The sequence below is a fragment of the Chlorocebus sabaeus genome, chromosome 2, assembly GCF_047675955.1.
Source record: "Chlorocebus sabaeus isolate Y175 chromosome 2, mChlSab1.0.hap1, whole genome shotgun sequence".
Classification (NCBI taxonomy): Eukaryota; Metazoa; Chordata; class Mammalia; order Primates; family Cercopithecidae; genus Chlorocebus; species Chlorocebus sabaeus.
The window spans coordinates 36,849,382-36,867,870 of NC_132905.1; the positions used below are offsets into that span (position 1 = coordinate 36,849,382).

Sequence of the window (18,489 nt, forward strand, 5' to 3'; positions counted from 1 at the left end):
AGGAGAATGGTGTGAACCCGGGAGGCAGAGCTTGCAGTGAGCAGAGATCGCGCCACTGCACTCTAGCCTGGACGACAGAGCGAGACTCCGTCTCAAAAGAAAAAAAAAAAGAAACTGACACAAATACTGCATTATAATGATAGGTTTTGTTACCCTGGCATGAGAGGAAATTGAGAATCTGCTGGGCTATGTGGTGGAGAAAACTTGAGGCAGCTTTGTGCTATGTAACAAGGACTTCAGGGACTTCAGGCCAAAATGGACAGTCCTCAAAAGGCCCTGGGATGCTCAGAGTGTGGAATAGGTTCATCTGCGTGTGCTCTCCTGGCTGTGATGTCAGCAGGGCCATGAGCCAGGGGAAGAAGGGGAGGAAGCAGCCACAGGACAGGCAGTACTGAGGCCCCGAGCTGTGGCCTGGGCTCACGGCCAGGGCAGGTGTGCAGAAGCCACAGGATTTAACCAGAAGTCAGGTGTTACTGGCCAGACAGGCAACTGAGGACTGTGGGTGTGTGCCAGGGAGAAAGGATGAGAGGGACTGGGGGCACCAGCAGGGGAGGGAGCTGGGCAAGGACAGTGGCCCCAGGGAGGGACTTCCACAAATGCCTTGTCTAGTTTGGGCTGAGCTCGGGATCCCTCACGTAGACCAAACCATACTGGATCACGATGGAGCACAAATACTTCTCCAGGTTTTCACATTTCTCTTAATATCTCCTAACAACTGAATGGTACGTGGCCAGGCCTCTTCTGTGTGCACCCCACACCCGTGGGGTCCACCCACACCCTGTGCCATCAGCCCTTGGGGCACAGCACTGCCGCACGTCGGTTCCCAGCTGCTGAGTTGGACTTCGAGCATCCATAGATCAGGTGAGCTGTGGCACCTCATTGTTGGTCTTTGCTCCTTATAGCAGTCCAAGTGACTTTTTCCCTAGTATGGTTTCTTTTAAAAGATAGATCTTGTCATGCTTTTGCTTAAAATCTCACAATGCCTTCTAACTGCCATTATGATAAAACCCAAACCCCTGACCTTGGCTTCCAGGACACACACGACAGGTGCTGCCTACCTGAGCCCTACCAGTTCACACCAGCCATGGCGACCTCCTCCATGGCTGTGCGCTGCCTGAATGCACCCTCCTTGGGGTCCCCCAGACATGAGGAGATGTGTCCATCTCCCACCCAGTGAGCCTTCCAAATGCCACCTGGCCTCTGCCTGGGACACAGCTGGACCTTCCTGTGCTGGTCACTGGGCATCTGTCCAAATGCTGGCTCTTCAAAGTGGCCTTGACCACCCCACCAGCTCCCTTCACCTCTATTCTCTCATTTTCAGAGCAGTCATCATGGCCCAAGGGCATGTATGCTCTATGGAAGCATCTACCTCTGTCTCCAGAGGGTCAGGTCCGGGATGTAGGCTCAGCCCTGCTCATCTCAGGTCTACCTAGGAAAGCTTCAACCAGAGGTGCTCGGGCACGCCCGAATGACTACACGAACAAATGAACGGATGAGTCCTTTCTAAGTGTATGTGGACACCCACGGGACAGATCTTAAAACTATTCCTGAAGGAAAATAAATGCAATGTGCACCTGCAGTGTAGGGTATGCATTTAGTTCCCTGGACTTCCGTGACAAGACAGCCTTTTCCTGTATTAGCCGCCTGCACACCCATAAAAGTGGAGAGCGCTCAGAAGAGAACGCGAGCACGAAAGCAGCAGCACCCATCACTCACCTGCTCCTTCAGCTCATCCACTTTCTCTTGGAGGAGCATTTCCATATTCTTCAGAATCATCTCCGCCTCTTCTACCCGCTCTTCTGTGGCTTTCAGCTGTTTCTCATGTTCTTCCTGCCATAAAAGAAGGTTGCAGGTGGCCAGGCTCACGCCTGTAACCCCAGCACTTTGGGAGGCCGAGGCGGGTGGATCACCTAAGGTCAGGAGTTCAAGACTGACCTGGCCAACACGGTGAAACCCCGTCTCTACAAAAAAATGCAAAATTTAGCCAGATGTGGTGGTGCGTACCTGTAATCCCAGCTACTTGGGAGGCTGAGACAGGGATTCACTTGAACCCGGGAGGTGGAGGTTGCAGTAAGCCAAGATTACACCACTACACTCCAGGCTGGCAACAGAGTCAGACTCTGTCTCAAAAAACAAAACAAAACAAAACGAAACAAAACAATGTCCTGGCCCAAACCACACAGCTTTTCTTTCTCTTTGTCGTTCAGGGAGAATCAGCAGACTCATTTGTCCTCAGAGAACTGGTCGTAAGATTTTAACCATAAATAACTCCAAAGTGAGATTTCCTCGCTGTGTTAGTGTCTTTTTCTAGGAGGATTCTCCTTAACTTTGTTTGTCAATAATGTAGCATCACTTAACTTTAGCTTGACCCCTTTGTGTGATGTTACAAGGTTGTTGTTCATTAGAATTTACACTTTACAAACATCAAATGTTACCCACTTTTCAAGTCGTGTGCCAATTCCTTTTCCATAAGGGTGTCCCCTGCCCTCTGGCTCCTGATCTCTCCTGAAGTCTGTCCCTGATGAACTATGAACTATGTTGGGAATTTCAGGCGTGAGTTATTCCCTCAGCCTTTTGAATTAAACTCTTGCACAGGGCACAGCGGTGCCGGGGCCTCTTCAAGTGCTCTAAAAGCGCCAACCCATTGATGCCTCCCGATAAGCCTTGAGGTGGACGCCACTGCCAGCAGGACTTGACAGATGAGAAACTGAGGCACAGAGAGGTTCGCTTGCCCAAGGTCACTCAGCTGGGAGGTGGTGGGCGGGATCCCACCCTCCACAGTCCATGCTCAGAGCCACTGTCTCCCATCGCCCACCACCTGCACGGTCCGCAGCACCTGCTGGGCCCGGTCTGTCACCCTCTGCTCTCTGCCCTCGGCCTCCGGTCCCTGCTCCCCTGGAACATGCCAAGTATCCCCTACCCCAGGGCCTCTGCCGCTCCCTCACCTCCTTCAGGTCTCACCACCTCAGGGGCCACCTGTGAGGCCTTGTCTGGCCACCCTGTTTAAAAACCACGCTGCCCCTCTCCCTGCAGCCCTCTTCACCATCTGACATGCTACATACGTGACTCACATATTCACACTTGGGCAGCTTCTGGGTAACTGAGGACCGCTGGGCCCGCCTCACCCTCCTCCTCATCTCCTCAGCTGCCTCTCGCTGCACCCCCACTCACCCGCTGTGCATCCAGGCGCCTCCCGGCCTGCTCTCCCTGAAGGCTGAGCAGGCGCTGCAGCTCAGCCACACGGTCCTGGGGCACCAGCCGGCTCATCTGCTCCTGCAGCTGCCGGACCTCCTGCGAGTGCTGGGCCTGGGCCTGCCTCAGCCTCAGGTGAGCTCCTTGCACCTGCACGGGGGAGGGGACACAGCTCTGGTGGGGCTGCTGAGACGTGGCACAGTGGGGCACCCTCTCCATCCAAGGACACCCCCACCCACAAGGACAAGGAGGGTGTGTGCTCCTGAGTATGCAGCAGCACCTGAAAATTTAGAAGGAGCCCATTTCTTTGGAATTCGGACAGCCAGGCTGCTGTCAGCCAGCGCTTCCACAGGGCTAGAGTGCAGAAAACGTGTCCATCACCCTCAAAATGGTGACGCTGACTTCCCGTCACACTCAGATTCTGCTGCATCCAGTGTTAGCTTTCAGCGAACCTCACTGGGGCCTGATTCTTTTCAAACAATGACCCACGCCAGTCCTTTCAGCGGAGACCCCACACTCTGAAACAGGGCTACACTGGCCACAGACTACCCAAACACCACGGACTGCTAAAGGGAAGGTGGGGCCGGGGCTGGAATCCTTGGCAGCGCCTGGTTTCCTGGATGGCACCGTCTGCTGGAGTTGGGCTGAGTTGTTACGGTAAACTGTGCACCACTATGCCAGCCCCTTTAATTAAGCAGCTCAAGGCATGATCCAAATACAGTTTACATCCAGCCAACTGGAGGCTTCACCAGGATTTCTTTGGCACCCTGTAAGAACCGGCCACGCCACCCCTTACTCTCTTGAGACCCCACAGACGGCGTGGGAATCACACTCCATCGGGGTCACGTTTGGACCGGGCATGGCATCACCGCACGGTGGAGGAAGAGGGAAGGCAACGCCCTGCGCCCACACTGCCAGGCCTGGATTCCCTTCAGTAGTCCCTGCACTGACTCCGCTGAGCTGGGGGCCCGTCTTGGGGGGCCAGGTCATCACTGTAAAGCTCACCCTTCTTCAGGACGGGGGTCACCCCAGAGAGACGCCACCTGCACCCCACATTTTCCAGGCCCTGGGGGGCAGCTTATGGTTTGAGACAGAAAAGGAAGGAAGAACCAGTTCTAAATCACATCTCTACCAAAGGTTCATTTCAGACGGTCACTCTGGCTGCTGTCCCCTAGACCTGCGGGACTCCCCGGCATCAAGCACATCTACCCACCCAGGAAGGCTCTGGCCCTGCACCCCGACTCCCTCAGCTCTGATGCTTACAGGTCCTTAGGCTGCACCACCCCCCACCACCATCCTGGGATCGAACCCCCACGAATTAAGCCCCTCCATAGCATGGCCTGGGTCCAGCCCAAGGGGGGGTCTCTGCCCATGGTGGGCAGCCTTTAAACATCTACTGATGTGCTCTTCATCTCCTTCCAGTGCTCTTCATCTCCTTCCTCAGCAACGCGAGACAGGCCACATCTACAGACCTTGACAGTCACAGGGACAAGGAAAGACATCCCCAGGGGAGCACTGGAAACAAGGACATTTGTGTTCCGGGTCCTGGAGGCAGAACCTCAGACGGGGCATCATCTCCCACCCTGAGTGCAGCCACCCTTCCTGTCCTTCCCGTGGAGAGGGCCCTGTGGGTCCCCGTCCCTTTGCCCTCTGAGCTCCCCTGGGAGACCCTCCACCCTCTGAGCTCCTCTATGAGGCCCCATCCCTCCTGTCTGCTCTGGCCTCTGGGGCCTTCCTCCTGAGCCACACATGGGCATGACAGTGACTGTCCTGGCTTCCCTCCCACATGGAAACGGTGACCACATCAGCTTCAGGCCCAGCCTCTTGTGGCCACTCTTAGGGAGCCCCGTCTGCCTTTTCCAGAGTGCCCTGAGCTAGCCTGGAAGCTCCCAGCTTCCTGATGCTGACTGGAAGCCACTTGCTTTGGGGGAGCATCTTCCTCTAAATCATGAGGAAGAAGGGGTGACCCACATGGCTGCAGGGCAGACTCGGTGAGGTGCTTCCCGACTGAGAGGCTGGTGGCAGGCATGGCCTCAGGGGTGTGGAATCCTCTCCCTTGGCCCTAGCGGTGCCGCCAGCACCAGGTGCTAAGGAAGTGCCGGCCTTTTCAGGTGGTCTTACTCCTCAGCCTCAAAGGACTCGAACTGGCCCAATTTTCCAGGGTTCCTTTTAGACTCAAAAGTAGAGAAGGATGCCCCAAATAGGCAGAGCACCTCTGGGAAACTGATAGACTGTAGCTGCAAGGCCAAGAGCCTATGGGAGCCCCAACAGCACCCCAGAAAGCTCTGGGGTCCGTGCCCAGCTGACCCCTCTGTGTCTCAGGACGTCTAGGGGGTGCCTCTGCACAGGGTGCCAGGGCCAGCACTGCGGGGGACTGGGTGCAGAGGCTCAGCCAAGCCTCACAGGCAGGCGGGGAGAGACCCTTTCCCACAGCCCCCTTTCCTCTCTGAAGCCCCCAAGCTTCCAAGTGTGCCCTGCACCTGTGTCCACACTGGGCACTCGCCCTCGGGGCACCTTTGGCCACCACACACCTGCCCTTCTCCTCTCCCTTGAGCCACCCCTCCACAAGCATCCCCTGAGCTGGCTCCCCTCCCTGAGGCCCCTGCTCGGCTGCCCCTGCACACACCTGTCTGTCCCAGACCACGAGCTCCTGCCACCGTAGCCCAGCCTCCCGTGTCTGCACCTCCCGCGCCTCTCACCTGCAGGGCCAGCAGGTGTGGCACCTGGAGGTGTGTACAGAGGCCAGTGTCATGCATGTCCATGAGTGCCCATTTCACCCCACCCCCAGGGCTGGAGCCTGCTGCCTTGGTTCTGATGACACAGTCCCCAGGCTTGCCTCTGGCTCCTCCATTCTGTGGAGGGCTCACCCAAAGGCATGGTGATCGCACTCCTTCCCTCGGGAGTAAACTGAGTCACCACTCTTCACGGGGCTTGCTCACAGTCAAACCAACTCTGCACTGGGAGCAGCTTTTCCCTGGGCCCAGTAAGCACCTGGACAGCTGTGTCCAGGCCAGCTCAACACCTTCTCTGGGCTGGAGAAGGCCTGGCAACACCGTTGGCGCTGTGGTGATGCTGCTCCCGGGTGGGACTGGACGCAGTGCCTCCAGCCACCACTCACACCCACCTGGCCTTGACTTTCTTCAAGGGTCTGGGTCAACTCTGACTGTGACAGTTGCAGGCTCTGATATTCCTGATTCAGGCATTCAAGTTCAACTTTAAGTTTTTGGATTTGGTCACTCTGTTTTTAAAAAATCAATTGCACAAGTCAAGAAGTATCTGAAGAGTCTGGTATGTAATTCATGCAGAAACCTCAGAAAATTACAGAAAAGAAAAAAAAATTACAAAATTTAAATCCCCATGAACCCACCAACCAAGGCCGGCCCTGTGTCCTGCAGTCAGTCCCTGGCCCCCCCTCTACACACACGCATCTCCCCGGTGAGACAGTGTTGGGTGTGCCACGCACTGCAGGAAGCGCCTTCTCCTCACCACAGCGGGAGCGTTTCCCAGGGCATTAATTGTGATTTGAAAACATGGTTTTCAATGGCTGTGCTGTGATCCAGTGACTCCCTCAGCTTCTGTTGGTGACTCGGCTGATTTCATTTCTGCTTTGCTATTATAAACAGCACAGCAAGGAAAATGCTGCAGCTGCATCCTTCCACAAGGCTCTCGGGAACATCCCCATAGGAATCATGAAGTCAAGGCATGTGGACTTTCTTCAGCCTCTAAGTGTATATTTTGCCAAACTGCCCTCGGGGAACTTTGCACCAATTCCCTCCTCTGTCAGCAGCATGTAAAGCTATTCTGCTATTTTCTTTAGATACTGGGATTTGCCAATACAGACAGTCCACAGCACAGTCTCCAAGGCATGCTTGGAAAGTCCCTCACTTCCCTCCAGGCTCCTCAGCGCCTGTCCTGACCTGTTTGCAGCCGCCTCCGCACCCTGCAGCTCCCAGCCTCCAGCAGAGCCCAGGTGGAGCTGCCGGCGGCTGAGGCCACCCACCTGCTGCTGCCCGCTGCACGCCACCTCCTCTAGGCTCTGTGTTAACAGCTGAATGGTCACACGATGCTCCTCACTTTGGGCCTGGTGGGTAGAAGCCTCCTGTCCCAGTTGAAGAACCCTGTCATTGAGCTGGGATAATTGATCCTTGTAGTTCTGATTCTAGGGGGAACAAGTTTTTAAATACATAGGAAAAAAAGGTTTTTAATTTTTATTTTATATATATATTTGCCCATCATTGGCTATATTTTTATTAAGTAGTTTTTTGCTTTGTTTTGTTTTTCAAGACAGGCCCTCGCTCTGTTGCCCCAGCTGGACTGCGGTGGCACATTCATGGTTCACTGCAGCCGTGACCTCCTAGGCTCAGGTGATCCTCCCACCTCAGCCTCCCAAGTAGCTGGGACCACACACACACATCACCACTCCCACCTAGTTTTGTTTTTTGGTCAAGACAGGGTCCCTCTGTGTTTCCAAGGCTGGTCCTGAACTTCTAGCCTCAAGGAATCATCCCATCTCAGCCTCCCAAAGTGCTGGGATTACAGGCGTGAGCCACTGAGCCCAGCCCCACCTTGCCCCCTAAAATACTTTTAAGCCAGTAGCTCAATTCATATCATTGTAATTGCTCTCAACCAGGTACAACTTTGCTCCTGAGGAAATGTCTGGCAATGTCTCTAGGTATTTTTGGTGATCACAGCTGGAGATGGAGGAAGCTGCTGGCACCAACGGCATGGGGCACTCGACAGCCTACAACGCAGATGATCTGGCCCCAAACGTCACCAGTGCCAAGGACAGGAAGCCCTGGTCCAGCCCCTAGGAGAAACACACACACATCTAGGCCAACAGAGCGGAGTAGATGCCATAACCATCCAAACCACTGTTTGGAACACCTTTCACGTTTTTCTCATTTCCTCCACGATTATTTTAATATATTTAAAAAATATATGGCAATTTTAACAAAAAAGCAACCTATTTAAACTTGAGGTATATGAATCCCTTAAGTCTCCTCTGATCTCCGTCACTGAACACACAAGCGTAGCTCTTGGCAGGGTACATGGGTTCAACAAATGGTATGTTTTGCTTTTTCTCAATAGCACCCCCCATAGATAGTAGATTTCAGCACACACTCAGCGGGTGAACCTGTGAGGGCACCGTGCAGTGAAACAGTGGCAGGAAAGCGGCCCTGCGGTCTGGACCACAGAGGCTCTGCTGTCTGCAGTCACCTGTCAGGAACATCTTCATCCAACCCCATTTCTGCTTGTTTTTTCCCACCGCAGCTCTTGGGGGTTCGGAGTGATGTCCTCTGACCCACTCTCAGCACAATCGACCACGTACACGTTACCTTCCCAGAGTGATGCCAACAACCACTGCCTTTGCTTTTATAGGTTTTACAGGCACATAAGAAAACTGGGACGTTGTTTCCATTTGGATTTACTCAAGATTAGGGAGTCCACGAATTTTTCTCATGCAATTCCTTGCAAATTAACCTCACCTCATCCCTTCCCTAGAACTTCGAGCCTGAGGTTAAGAGAAGCTTCCACCACAACATAAGCCTGTGGCAGTTACGTCTGGCATAGAGCTCACGTGTTCTATTACATTTTATTGTGAAAATTAGAACTGTTTTAATACTGACACACATTCATCTTGCCCTCTAAAGACAGCCTTGATTTCATGAGTAGAAATGGAATCTTCCTTCAGTTCTTGAGATAAACACAATAGTGGATTTTCTTCTATTCACCTTTAACATTTAAACTCTTCATTTGGTGGCTGGGTGTGGTGGCTCACGCCTGTAATCCCAGTGCTTTGGGAGGCCGAAGTGGAAGGATCACCTGAGGTCAGGAGTTTGAGACCAGCCTGGCCAACATGGTGAAACCCCATCTCCACTAAAAATACAAAAATTAGCCAGGCTTGGTGGCACACACCTGTAATCCCAACTACTTGGGAGGTTGAGGCAGGAGAATCGGTTGAACCTGGGAGGCAGAGGTTGCAGTGAGCTGACATTACACCATTGCACTCCAGCCAGAGTGACAGAACAAGATTCCGTCTCAAAACAAACAAGCACACAAAAAACTCTTCATTTGGAAATAATTTCAGACTTGAACAGTTGCAAGACTAGAACATGACCACGGAAACCCACCTGCCTTCCATCCCGGCTCCTAGCCGACAACACCCCCCACAATCTGCTTTGCCCCCCGACACACACAGGCGCACACATGACGTCTTCCCTCCTCCACAGCTGCCTGCCTCCTGGGGACAGCAGCTGTCATGCGGCTACTGTGCAGCTACTGCTTCAGGACAGTGGCTTCCATGTCCCCACACTTCATTTTGTCAACGAACCTGGCAGCATCCTTCCGGGCACAGGATCAGCCGGGCCCTGTCCTGTTGTTTCAGCCTCCTCAAATGTGCAATGTCTCCTCAGCCTCTGTCTCTCATAACTTTGACATTTTTTGACAAATACAGTTCCATCCCCTCCCATTTGGGCTTTGTCTGGTGCTTCCTTGTGACTCGGGTGACAAGTTCCTGGGCAGAGACTGTGCAGGGAGCTGCATCAGGAGGCAGAGAGGCTATCTGCTCCTGGTGGCATTCACGCTGGCCACCTCTTAACTTCGAACTTGCACTCATCTGGCTCTCACTGCAGAAGCCAGCATGAGATGTCAGCAGTTGTCTCCTGGCCGTGTGTTAAAACAAATGACATCTGTGTCAAGTATGTTCACTCTGCATCTGCTCCAGCCTTTAGGCCTGATTTCCAGTTTACAAGACAGACAGGTGACATATGACCAGAGTAGCCTACACTCTCAGAAAACAACTGGACAGATCCAGAATGTGGGATGGCCCATGGGACCACTACATGGGCTCTTCCAAAAGCCAGTGTCATGGGGAAAAACAGGTCTTCCAGATCAAAACACCAAAGCGACCCTGCAGGGCATGCGTTGTCCAAAGAAGCCTCCAGCAGCTTCTCCCATCCCACGTCCTCTTCTGCAATGTGACTGGAACACTTACCCGGCAGAGAAGCCTCTCCCCAGCTCCAGGGACTCAGGGAATAACGTGGAGTGACTTCGGAGGAGGGCTTGGGAGCCGTGCCTCCCACCAGCTGCCCTGGAACACTAGCTCCCTGACACCCCCCATGACGCTCCCTCCACGTCCAGCCCCATGAGGAGAGGCCCCAGACAGACATGAGCAGAGGGATCCCCAGATGACTCTAGCCCTGGCCATTAGGTAACCCCAGCTGTCTAGCCTTCCCAGCTGAGGCCCCTGCATCACAGAGTAGGGACGGCGATCCAGGCTGTTTGTCTGAATGCCTGACCCACAGGTGCCACTCAGGTGGCTGGTTTATGCCAATAAGTTGATCTGACAGCTAAACACCGCTGAACAGAGGCATAGTTACACACAACGTGGCACCCCCAGCTGCATCCTACTGTCAGAAAACTTACTGTACAGGACACTTTTTAATAACTGGAGAAATGAGAATATGGTCTGAATACTGATATGAGGTAACTACTGCTACAGCATTCCTTCAATGTGGCAAGGCAGGAGATGCACTTCCTTTTAAGAGACGCCTGTTGAAATATTGAGGAGTGGAGTATCGTGACATTTGGAACTTATTTTCTATTTTTATTATTATTAGAGACAGGGTCTCACTCTGTCATTCAGGCTGGAGTGCAGTGGTATGACCTCTGCTCACTGTAGCCTCAACCTCCCAGGCTCAAGCCATCCTCCCACCTCAGCCTCCGAAGTAGCTGGGACTATAGGCACATGCCAGCACATGCAGCTGATTTTTCTTTTTTTTGTGGAGATGGGTTTTGTCATGTTGCCCAGGCTGGTCTTGAACTCCTGGGCTCAAGTGATCCGCCCACCCTGGCCTCCCAAAATGCAGGGATTATAGGTATGAGGCACCGCACCTGGCCTACAACTTATCTTCAAATGGTTCAGCACACACACACACACACACACACACACACACGCACACACAAGTGAAATATATAGATATGAACAGAACTAAAGTGCACGTGGCAATGTCGATAACAGTTGCATTAATGTGTGGTACGTTGGTATATGGGTGATCCCTGTATATTGTTTCAACATTCCTGTGTTTAAAGTTTTTCATGATAACATTTTTGGGGTAAGCAGGGTACACTGGCTCACACCTGTAATCCCAGCAATTTGGGAGGCTGAGGCCGGCGGATAGCTTGAGGTCAGGAGTTCAAGACCAGCCTGGCCAACATGGTGAAACCCTGTCTCTACTAATAATACAAAAATTAGCCAGGCATGGTGGTACATGCCTGCAATCCCAGCTACCCCGGAGACTGAGGCAGAAGAATTGCTTGAACCTGGGAGGTGGAGGTTGCAGTGAGCCAAGATCGCACCACTGTACTCTAGCCTGGGTGACAGAGTGATAATGAGTCTCGAAAAAACAAAAAACAAAACAAAAAAAACCCAAAAATTGGGGAGTGTCCAGGCACAGTGTTTGACACCTATAACCCCAGCACTTTGGGAGGCCGAAGCTAGAGGCCTGCTTGAGGCCAGGAGTTTGAGAGCAGCCTTGGCAACATAGTGAGACCCCGTCTCTACTAAAAATACAAAAGATGAGCTCAGCATGCTGGTGTGCGGCTCCCCAGGCGGGTCATCTCCACAAGCAGCTGGGCCTCGGGCCAGTGCAGAGCCTCAGGCCCTCACAACACAGACAGTGCCTGCCTGCCAGTGTCTGTGAGAAGCTGCTCAGAGTATCTAGATCAAAACACCAAAGGGACCCTGCAGGGGATGCCTGTGGTCCCACCTACTGCGTGCCACATGATTCTGAACATCCTTGGGACCACCAGCAGATCTGACTGCGGCAGGGGTCTTCACAGCCGCACTCAGTTCCTGACTTTGATGACGCCTGGGGGCCGGTCAGCAACTCACTCTCAAGTCTTTTAGAAGAATGTTCTCCACTTCCTTTTGTAAGTTTAAAACGCTTTCAAAATAATAAAAAAAAAAGGAAGGGTGGCATGAGCTCCATGCCAGGCATCCATACATCACCTCTCTGGTGAGCACTTCCATCTCAGAGCAGGCCTTTTCCTTGTCTTTCTTTAAAGCCTCAATTTCCTTCCTGTTGAAGAAGCACAATTAACAGTGATACCACTTGTGACCAACCAGTGCCTTCTTTCCTGGTCAGCACCCAGGGTAAGAGCAGCATGCGGGTTTGCAGCCACAGCACAGACGCCTGCACCTGCCCCTGGCATTCTCCAGCCCCTCTTGGTCCCTGCTGTTGCCGCTGCTAATGATGACGACGACCCCGTCCTCCGTGGTTTATCCCAAACCACGAAGACTTTAGGAACGTGAAACTGTCAGATTACTAGAGAGTCTCTAATAATCTACACTGCTGGCATTGTAAGAATGCAAACCCTGCATGACATTCCTCAATCAAATACGTGAATATTTCTTTTGTAAAACATGTAACAGTTCACACTCAGCAGAGTGAACAGAGACTTAAACAGCCTGGCATCTCCGGAGGCATGCCATCAGCGGGGTCCTGACAGACTCAGGAAACCCAGAGAAAAAATGGTTTCTAAAGAAATAAGCTTTGAGATTTCAGAAGTGCTGTCATGGAAGGGCAATCCTTGGGTACCTGCTTGGGACTCGCTACTTTAATCACCGCGGCAATTCTGTCATTTCAGAATTACCGTCTATGAGAGCTAAGCTCACCTTGAGACGCATACTTGGGGAAAAAAAGGCCAAACAGTTGTCCTTGGATATGGCTACAGTAGTGACAGCAGAAAGCCACTCTCCCCAGAACACACATTCTCCCTTCTTCAGTCCCAGCCTTTCCCCAGCTGCACTGAGGGGACACTCCTGCTGTGTCCCCTGACTCTCGCTGATGAATGCCCCCTGCTCTGTCCCACTGACTCTCACTGACGGGCGCCTCCCTGCTCAGTCCCTCGACTCTCACTGATGGGTGCCCCCCGTCCGGTCCCCCAACTCTCACTGGTGGCCTCCCTGCCCTGCTTCCACTGACTCTCACTGGCGGGCGCCCCCTTGCCCTGCCCCTGACTGACTCTCACTGGTGGGCGCCCCCCTGCCCTGTCCCCTGACTGACTCTCACTGGCGGGCGCCCCCTTGCCCTGTCCCCTGACTGACTCTCACTGGCGGGCGCCCCCTGCCCTGTCCCCCGACTCTCACTGGTAGGTGCCCCCCTGCCCTGTCCCCTGACTCTCACTGGTGCCCCCACCCCCATCCTCTTTGCCTCAGTGCTCAGGTTCCTGACCTTCCCCACACACGTCCCCTCCCCCAGCTCTTGTTTACTGAAATTGATAAACCAGCAATGACCCTCTGAGGAAAGCAGAGCTGAAACTGTTATCAGGAGAGGATCCTAGGAGCACCTCTGACCCCTACAGACAGTGTTGTGGCCTCCCTCAACCCCTAAGTGCGAGGTGGAGCATCTCCATGGGGTGAGCAGCGCCCGTGCTGGGGCTGGGGCTCTGCTCGCAGTCCCGACCATGCTGCGGGCGCCCTGCCCCACTTCCCACACCAAGGAGCTGGGGTGTTCAGGTGCTACCCACATGAGGAAGGAGCCCAGAGCCTCCCACATCTGCCGAGTCGTTCAGAAGTTAACAAGGCTCACAGTTTAGGGTTTTCTGGAATGCAGGGCTAATCTGAGAACACTTCCCATGGTCTATACGGAGACTGCATAAGGTCACTCTATGGAGGGCAAAATGCACCCCCAGAAGGTCTGGGTGGGGGCGTGGCCCTTACCTCTGTGCATTGTGAGTGCTTTCTGCAGCTTCAAGCTCTTGCCGAACCCTTCCCAGGTCGTTTTTCAACAAAGTGTTTTCTTCGGAAAGTCTATGGAACTCCAGTCTGCGTAAAAATTGAGAAAAGACTGGTGAGCACCTGGGAAGCCACATGCGGTCGCGGAGACCGGAGAGCAGAGAGCCACATGAGCGGAGAGCAGAGAGCGGAGCACAGAGCGGAGACTGGCTCTGCAGCAGGGAGTCCTGAGAACTGTGCGTCCCCATCTCCCCGTCCCTGGAGGTGGCGCCAGACACCCTTCCTTCCCCTCTTCCTGTACCAGGTGTTAATGTCTTGGATCTCCCGTGAGCCAAGCCACAGAAAACCAAGCTCTCTTAGCTTCTAAACTGCCACACTGTCAAGTCACAAATGCACTCAGAACCTTGGGTTTTGCTTATGCTGAGTTTATAGCTGACCTGCTCCTGCATCTGTGGCCTCTCACCAAACACATGTGTGTCCTGGGTGCCAGTGCTGGGTGTGAGTTCTCAGGTACTGCAGGGTACTCATCCCTGGCAGTGAACCCAGCGTGGAGCTAAGAAACACAGGAATCAGAAGGCCAAGATATACGGGAAACCTTTGCTAGGTGAATTTCAAAGTGGGAAAAGGCAGGGATAGACAGCCGCTACGTGAACCAAGTCTGCCTGGGGCCATCTTTGTTCTCTGACAACTCAGAGAGTCCCTGCTTGGGTAATGCCATTGATTTGACAGAGGAAGATGACAATTTACCAATGAAGATCACTAATGGGAGCCAGGTGTGGCATCATGCATCTGTAATCCCAGCTACTGGGGAGGCTGAGGCAGGAGGACTGCTTGAGTCCAGGAGTTTGAGACCCTCCTGGACAACACAGTGAGACCCTGTCTTTAAAAAAAAAAAAAAAGATCACCAGTGAAGTAGCTTAAGACCCCTACTTGCAAACCAGAGAATGCATTCTTAATACTGACTGGCAAGGCTAACGTTTATTCCCCAAATAGGTCTCTATACGGTACTAGCTTCTTATTTTTTCAGTCTGAAAATACTGAAAGCCACATTATCTCACCATGTTCACTTCATGTATTTTTTTTTTCTTTTCTTTGAGATGGGATCTCATTCTGTCACCCAGGCTGCAGTACAGTGGCACAATCATAGCTCACTACAGCCTTGAACTCCTGGGCCCAGGAGCTGGGACTACAGTAGGCATGCGTCACCACACCTGGATAATTTTTGTTGTGGTTGAGATGGGGTCTCGATATGTTGACCAGGCTGGTCTTGAATTCCTGGTGATCCTCTCACCTAGGCCTCCCAAAGTGCTGGGATCACAGATGTGAGCCACCATGCCTAGCCCGCTTTATGTATTATGCTTATAATAGTAAACATAAGTTCTTCTTCATATGCCTTCATTTTATCTCATGAGGAACTAAAGACAAAAATAAATAGAAGTCACTGGAATTAAAAGCAGCAAAGGGTTTCAAGCAGGAGAGTTCTGTGTTTTTAAACTATCACTCTGGCTCCAGAATAGAGAACAAGTTGATGCAAAGCTGAAAGCTGAGGGGTGCCCCACCCCATCCCCCACATGACGGTCAAACAACTAGATCCTGCGCAAAGCTGATCGTAACCTCTGTGACTGTCCTCATGAAAAGAAAAGGTAACCTGCAACAAAATCCTGGAAGCTGAAACCAACGCAGTGAGCATTATGCAATACAAAGCTGTGGGGACCCTGCAACCAATGCCTATGTCGGCACCACTATCAGCAGAATGGAGAAGCTGCACTGTGGACACCTGCACCAGCCAGGGCCCTGCAAGGAAGTTCAGATGGTTCCAGATTAGCAGCCTCCCATTTCTCTGCAAAAGCAATAGCATCCCATATAAGACTCTTTACATTCCCAGAGATTAACATCAAGCAAATATGAGCTCACAATCAAAGATCACCATAACATACATGGAGCAAAGCCACCCATAAAGGACATCAAAAGCCAGAAGCCAGAATTCAATCCCCTAGAAACTGCAGGCATTGGAATTACTAGACACAAACTAAAAATAAATGTTATGAAATGTTTACATAAATAACAGATGGAAACAAACAATGAACAAGCAACAAGAAACTACTGACAATGATCAGACAGGACCAAAAAGAATTTTTAGAAATGAACAAAAAGTCAGTGTCAAAATAAAAACTCATGGAATGGGTTAAATAGCAGATTACACAGAGCTGAAAGAAAGAGGTACTGACCTGGAACACAGAGGTATGTAAAAAATATCTCAAATGTGATACAGACAGAAGACGGAAAATATAAAAGAAAGGTTGAGAAATAAAGTGAAATGCTCTAACATTCATATATCTAATTGAAGAAAACAGTGGGAGGAGAGGCTACACACACACACACATACATATATACACACACACATATATATATACACACACATATATATACACATACACACACATATATACACACACACATATATATATATATATTTTGAGACAGAGTTTTGCTCTTGTTGCCCAGGCTGGAGTGCAGTGGCGCAATCTTGGCTCACCACAACCTCCGGAGAGGCAATATTTTAATAGTGATGGCTGAGAGATTTTCATGAGATACCAATGCAATCCATACATTCAACAGAGAAAATGTTTCTTTTCTTTTTTTTTCTTTTGCTCTGCCACCCAGGCTGGAGTGCAGTGGTGCAATCTCAGCTCACTGCAGCTTCAACCTCCCAGGCTCAAGTGATCCTCCCATCTAGCCTCCCAAATAGCTGGGACCACAGGTGCGTGCCACAATGTGTGACTAATTTTTCCTAAGTTTTTGTAGAAACAGTCTCTTTATGTTGCCCAGACTGATCTTGAACTCCTGGGCTCCCAAAGTCCTGGGATTATAGATGTGAACCACCATGCCTGGCTGGGACAGTATTTTCCAAGTAGAATGAACAAAAAGAAAACTACGCCTATACCCACAATACAACAATCCCATTTCTAGGTACGGCCTAACATAATGCTCCAAAAGACACATGCAAGAACGTTCAGTACAGTTCCATTTGTGAGAGCCAAAAACTAGGAACTACCCAAATGCCCATCAACAGGAGAAAATAATAAACTGTGGTATGTTCTCACAACAGAATAACACATAGCAACGCAAATGTATGAACTACAGCAACAACACAGATGAATCGCACAACCAGGTTGAGCCAAGAAAGTCAGACACAAAAGCGTACATGCTGCATGATTCCTCTCCGTAAAGTAAAAACACAAGCAAACTGAATCTATGCTGTAAGAAGTGGTTACCCCTGGGGACTCTGGTGAATTCCATCTCTTGTTCTGGGCGCTGGTAACACACGTGTTCAATTTGTTGACAGTTCTCCTAATTGTACATATATATGCATTTTCTTATGTGTATCACACTTTAATAAAAAGTTAAAAAGAGGCTGGACATGGTGGCTCACACCTGTAATCTCACCCACTTTGGGAGGCTGAGGCCAGAGGATCACTTGAGGCCAGGAGTTTGAGACCAGCTTGGGCAAAATAGTGAGACTCTATCTCTGCAATAAATAAATAAATAAATAAACAAATATAAATAAAAAGTGGCCAGGCATGGTGGCTAGGCCTTATGTAATTCCAGTACTTTGGGAGGATGAGGCAGGCAAATCACTTCAGGCCAGGAGTTCAAGACCAGCCTGGCCAACATGGTGAAACCCTGTCTGTAGTAAAAATACACACACACACACACACAAATCAGCTGGGCGTGGTGGTGGGCACCGGTAATCCCAGCTACTTGGGAGGCTGATGCAGGAGAATTGCTTGAACTCAGGAGGCAAAGGTTGCAGTGAGCTGAGATTGTACCACTGCACTCCAGCCTGGGCAACAGAGTGAGACTTCATCTCAAATAAATAAATTAATTAATTAAATAAAAATAAATAAATAAAAATAAAAAGTTAAAAAGAAAGAAATGCACAGCAAAGAAAAACCACTAAAGATAAAGGTCTCAGAAGTAGCCAGAGCACAAAAGTCAGATACCTACTGTGGATGGCACAATACTGGCCTCTAACGGAGACTATGTGACATTACACAGCAGGGGGAATGAAGGCTGCTCATTCTCTGACTGTGGATTATTCTGGATTCTCCAGAGGAACCCAACATAATCACCAGGGTCCTTAGAGGTAGAAAGCGGAGGCAGAAGAGTCAGTGTTGGAGTGAGGTGATGTGAGGAGGACTCGGCCACCCAGGGCTGGCTTCCAGGATGGAACGATGCCTCAAGCCAAGGCCGTTGCAGAAGGCGAGGCAGACAGCTCCCCTCGGGGCCTCTGGATGGCCCCGCAGCCCTGCCAGCACTTCACTCCTAGCCCAAGGAGACCCTTTCCTCTTCCAACCTCCAAAACTGTAACATTGCACTTTTGTGCCTTGTTAAGCCACCAAGTCCGTGGAAGGAAGAGCAGATGGATCAAGGGCCTTTCACACAGCATCAGCAACCAGGTCTCTGACACTGAGAGAAGACATTCCAAGGGCAGAAAGGCGGCCCTTTAATGGCTAATCTAGATTTGTGTCCCTAAGAATACTGTCTTACAGAAATGA

The 18,489-nt window shown here is 51.3% G+C and overlaps 1 protein-coding gene across 21 annotated transcripts in view; it reads right to left on the bottom strand.

Annotated features, from left to right (window-relative positions):
• NINL (ninein like) overlaps positions 1–18,489 on the bottom strand; it is a 133,758-nt gene that overhangs the window by 1,259 nt on the left and 114,010 nt on the right. For 11 of the 21 annotated variants that reach the window (XM_073007604.1, XM_073007603.1, XM_073007581.1 and 8 more), the window contains 6 exons: positions 13,916–14,020; positions 12,203–12,272; positions 7,193–7,351; positions 6,317–6,430; positions 3,172–3,342; positions 1,717–1,830 (listed from right to left, as the gene is read on the bottom strand). In XM_073007604.1, coding sequence (XP_072863705.1) covers positions 1,717–1,830; positions 3,172–3,342; positions 6,317–6,430; positions 7,193–7,351; positions 12,203–12,272; positions 13,916–14,020 — 733 coding nt within the window. Of the gene's footprint in view, positions 1–1,716; positions 1,831–2,004; positions 2,102–3,171; positions 3,343–3,472; positions 3,547–6,316; positions 6,431–7,192; positions 8,000–8,463; positions 12,138–12,197; positions 12,273–13,915; positions 14,021–17,365; positions 17,460–18,489 lie in introns of those variants that run through there. The other 10 variants (XR_012089739.1, XR_012089740.1, XR_012089742.1 and 7 more) reach the window with 10 other exon arrangements.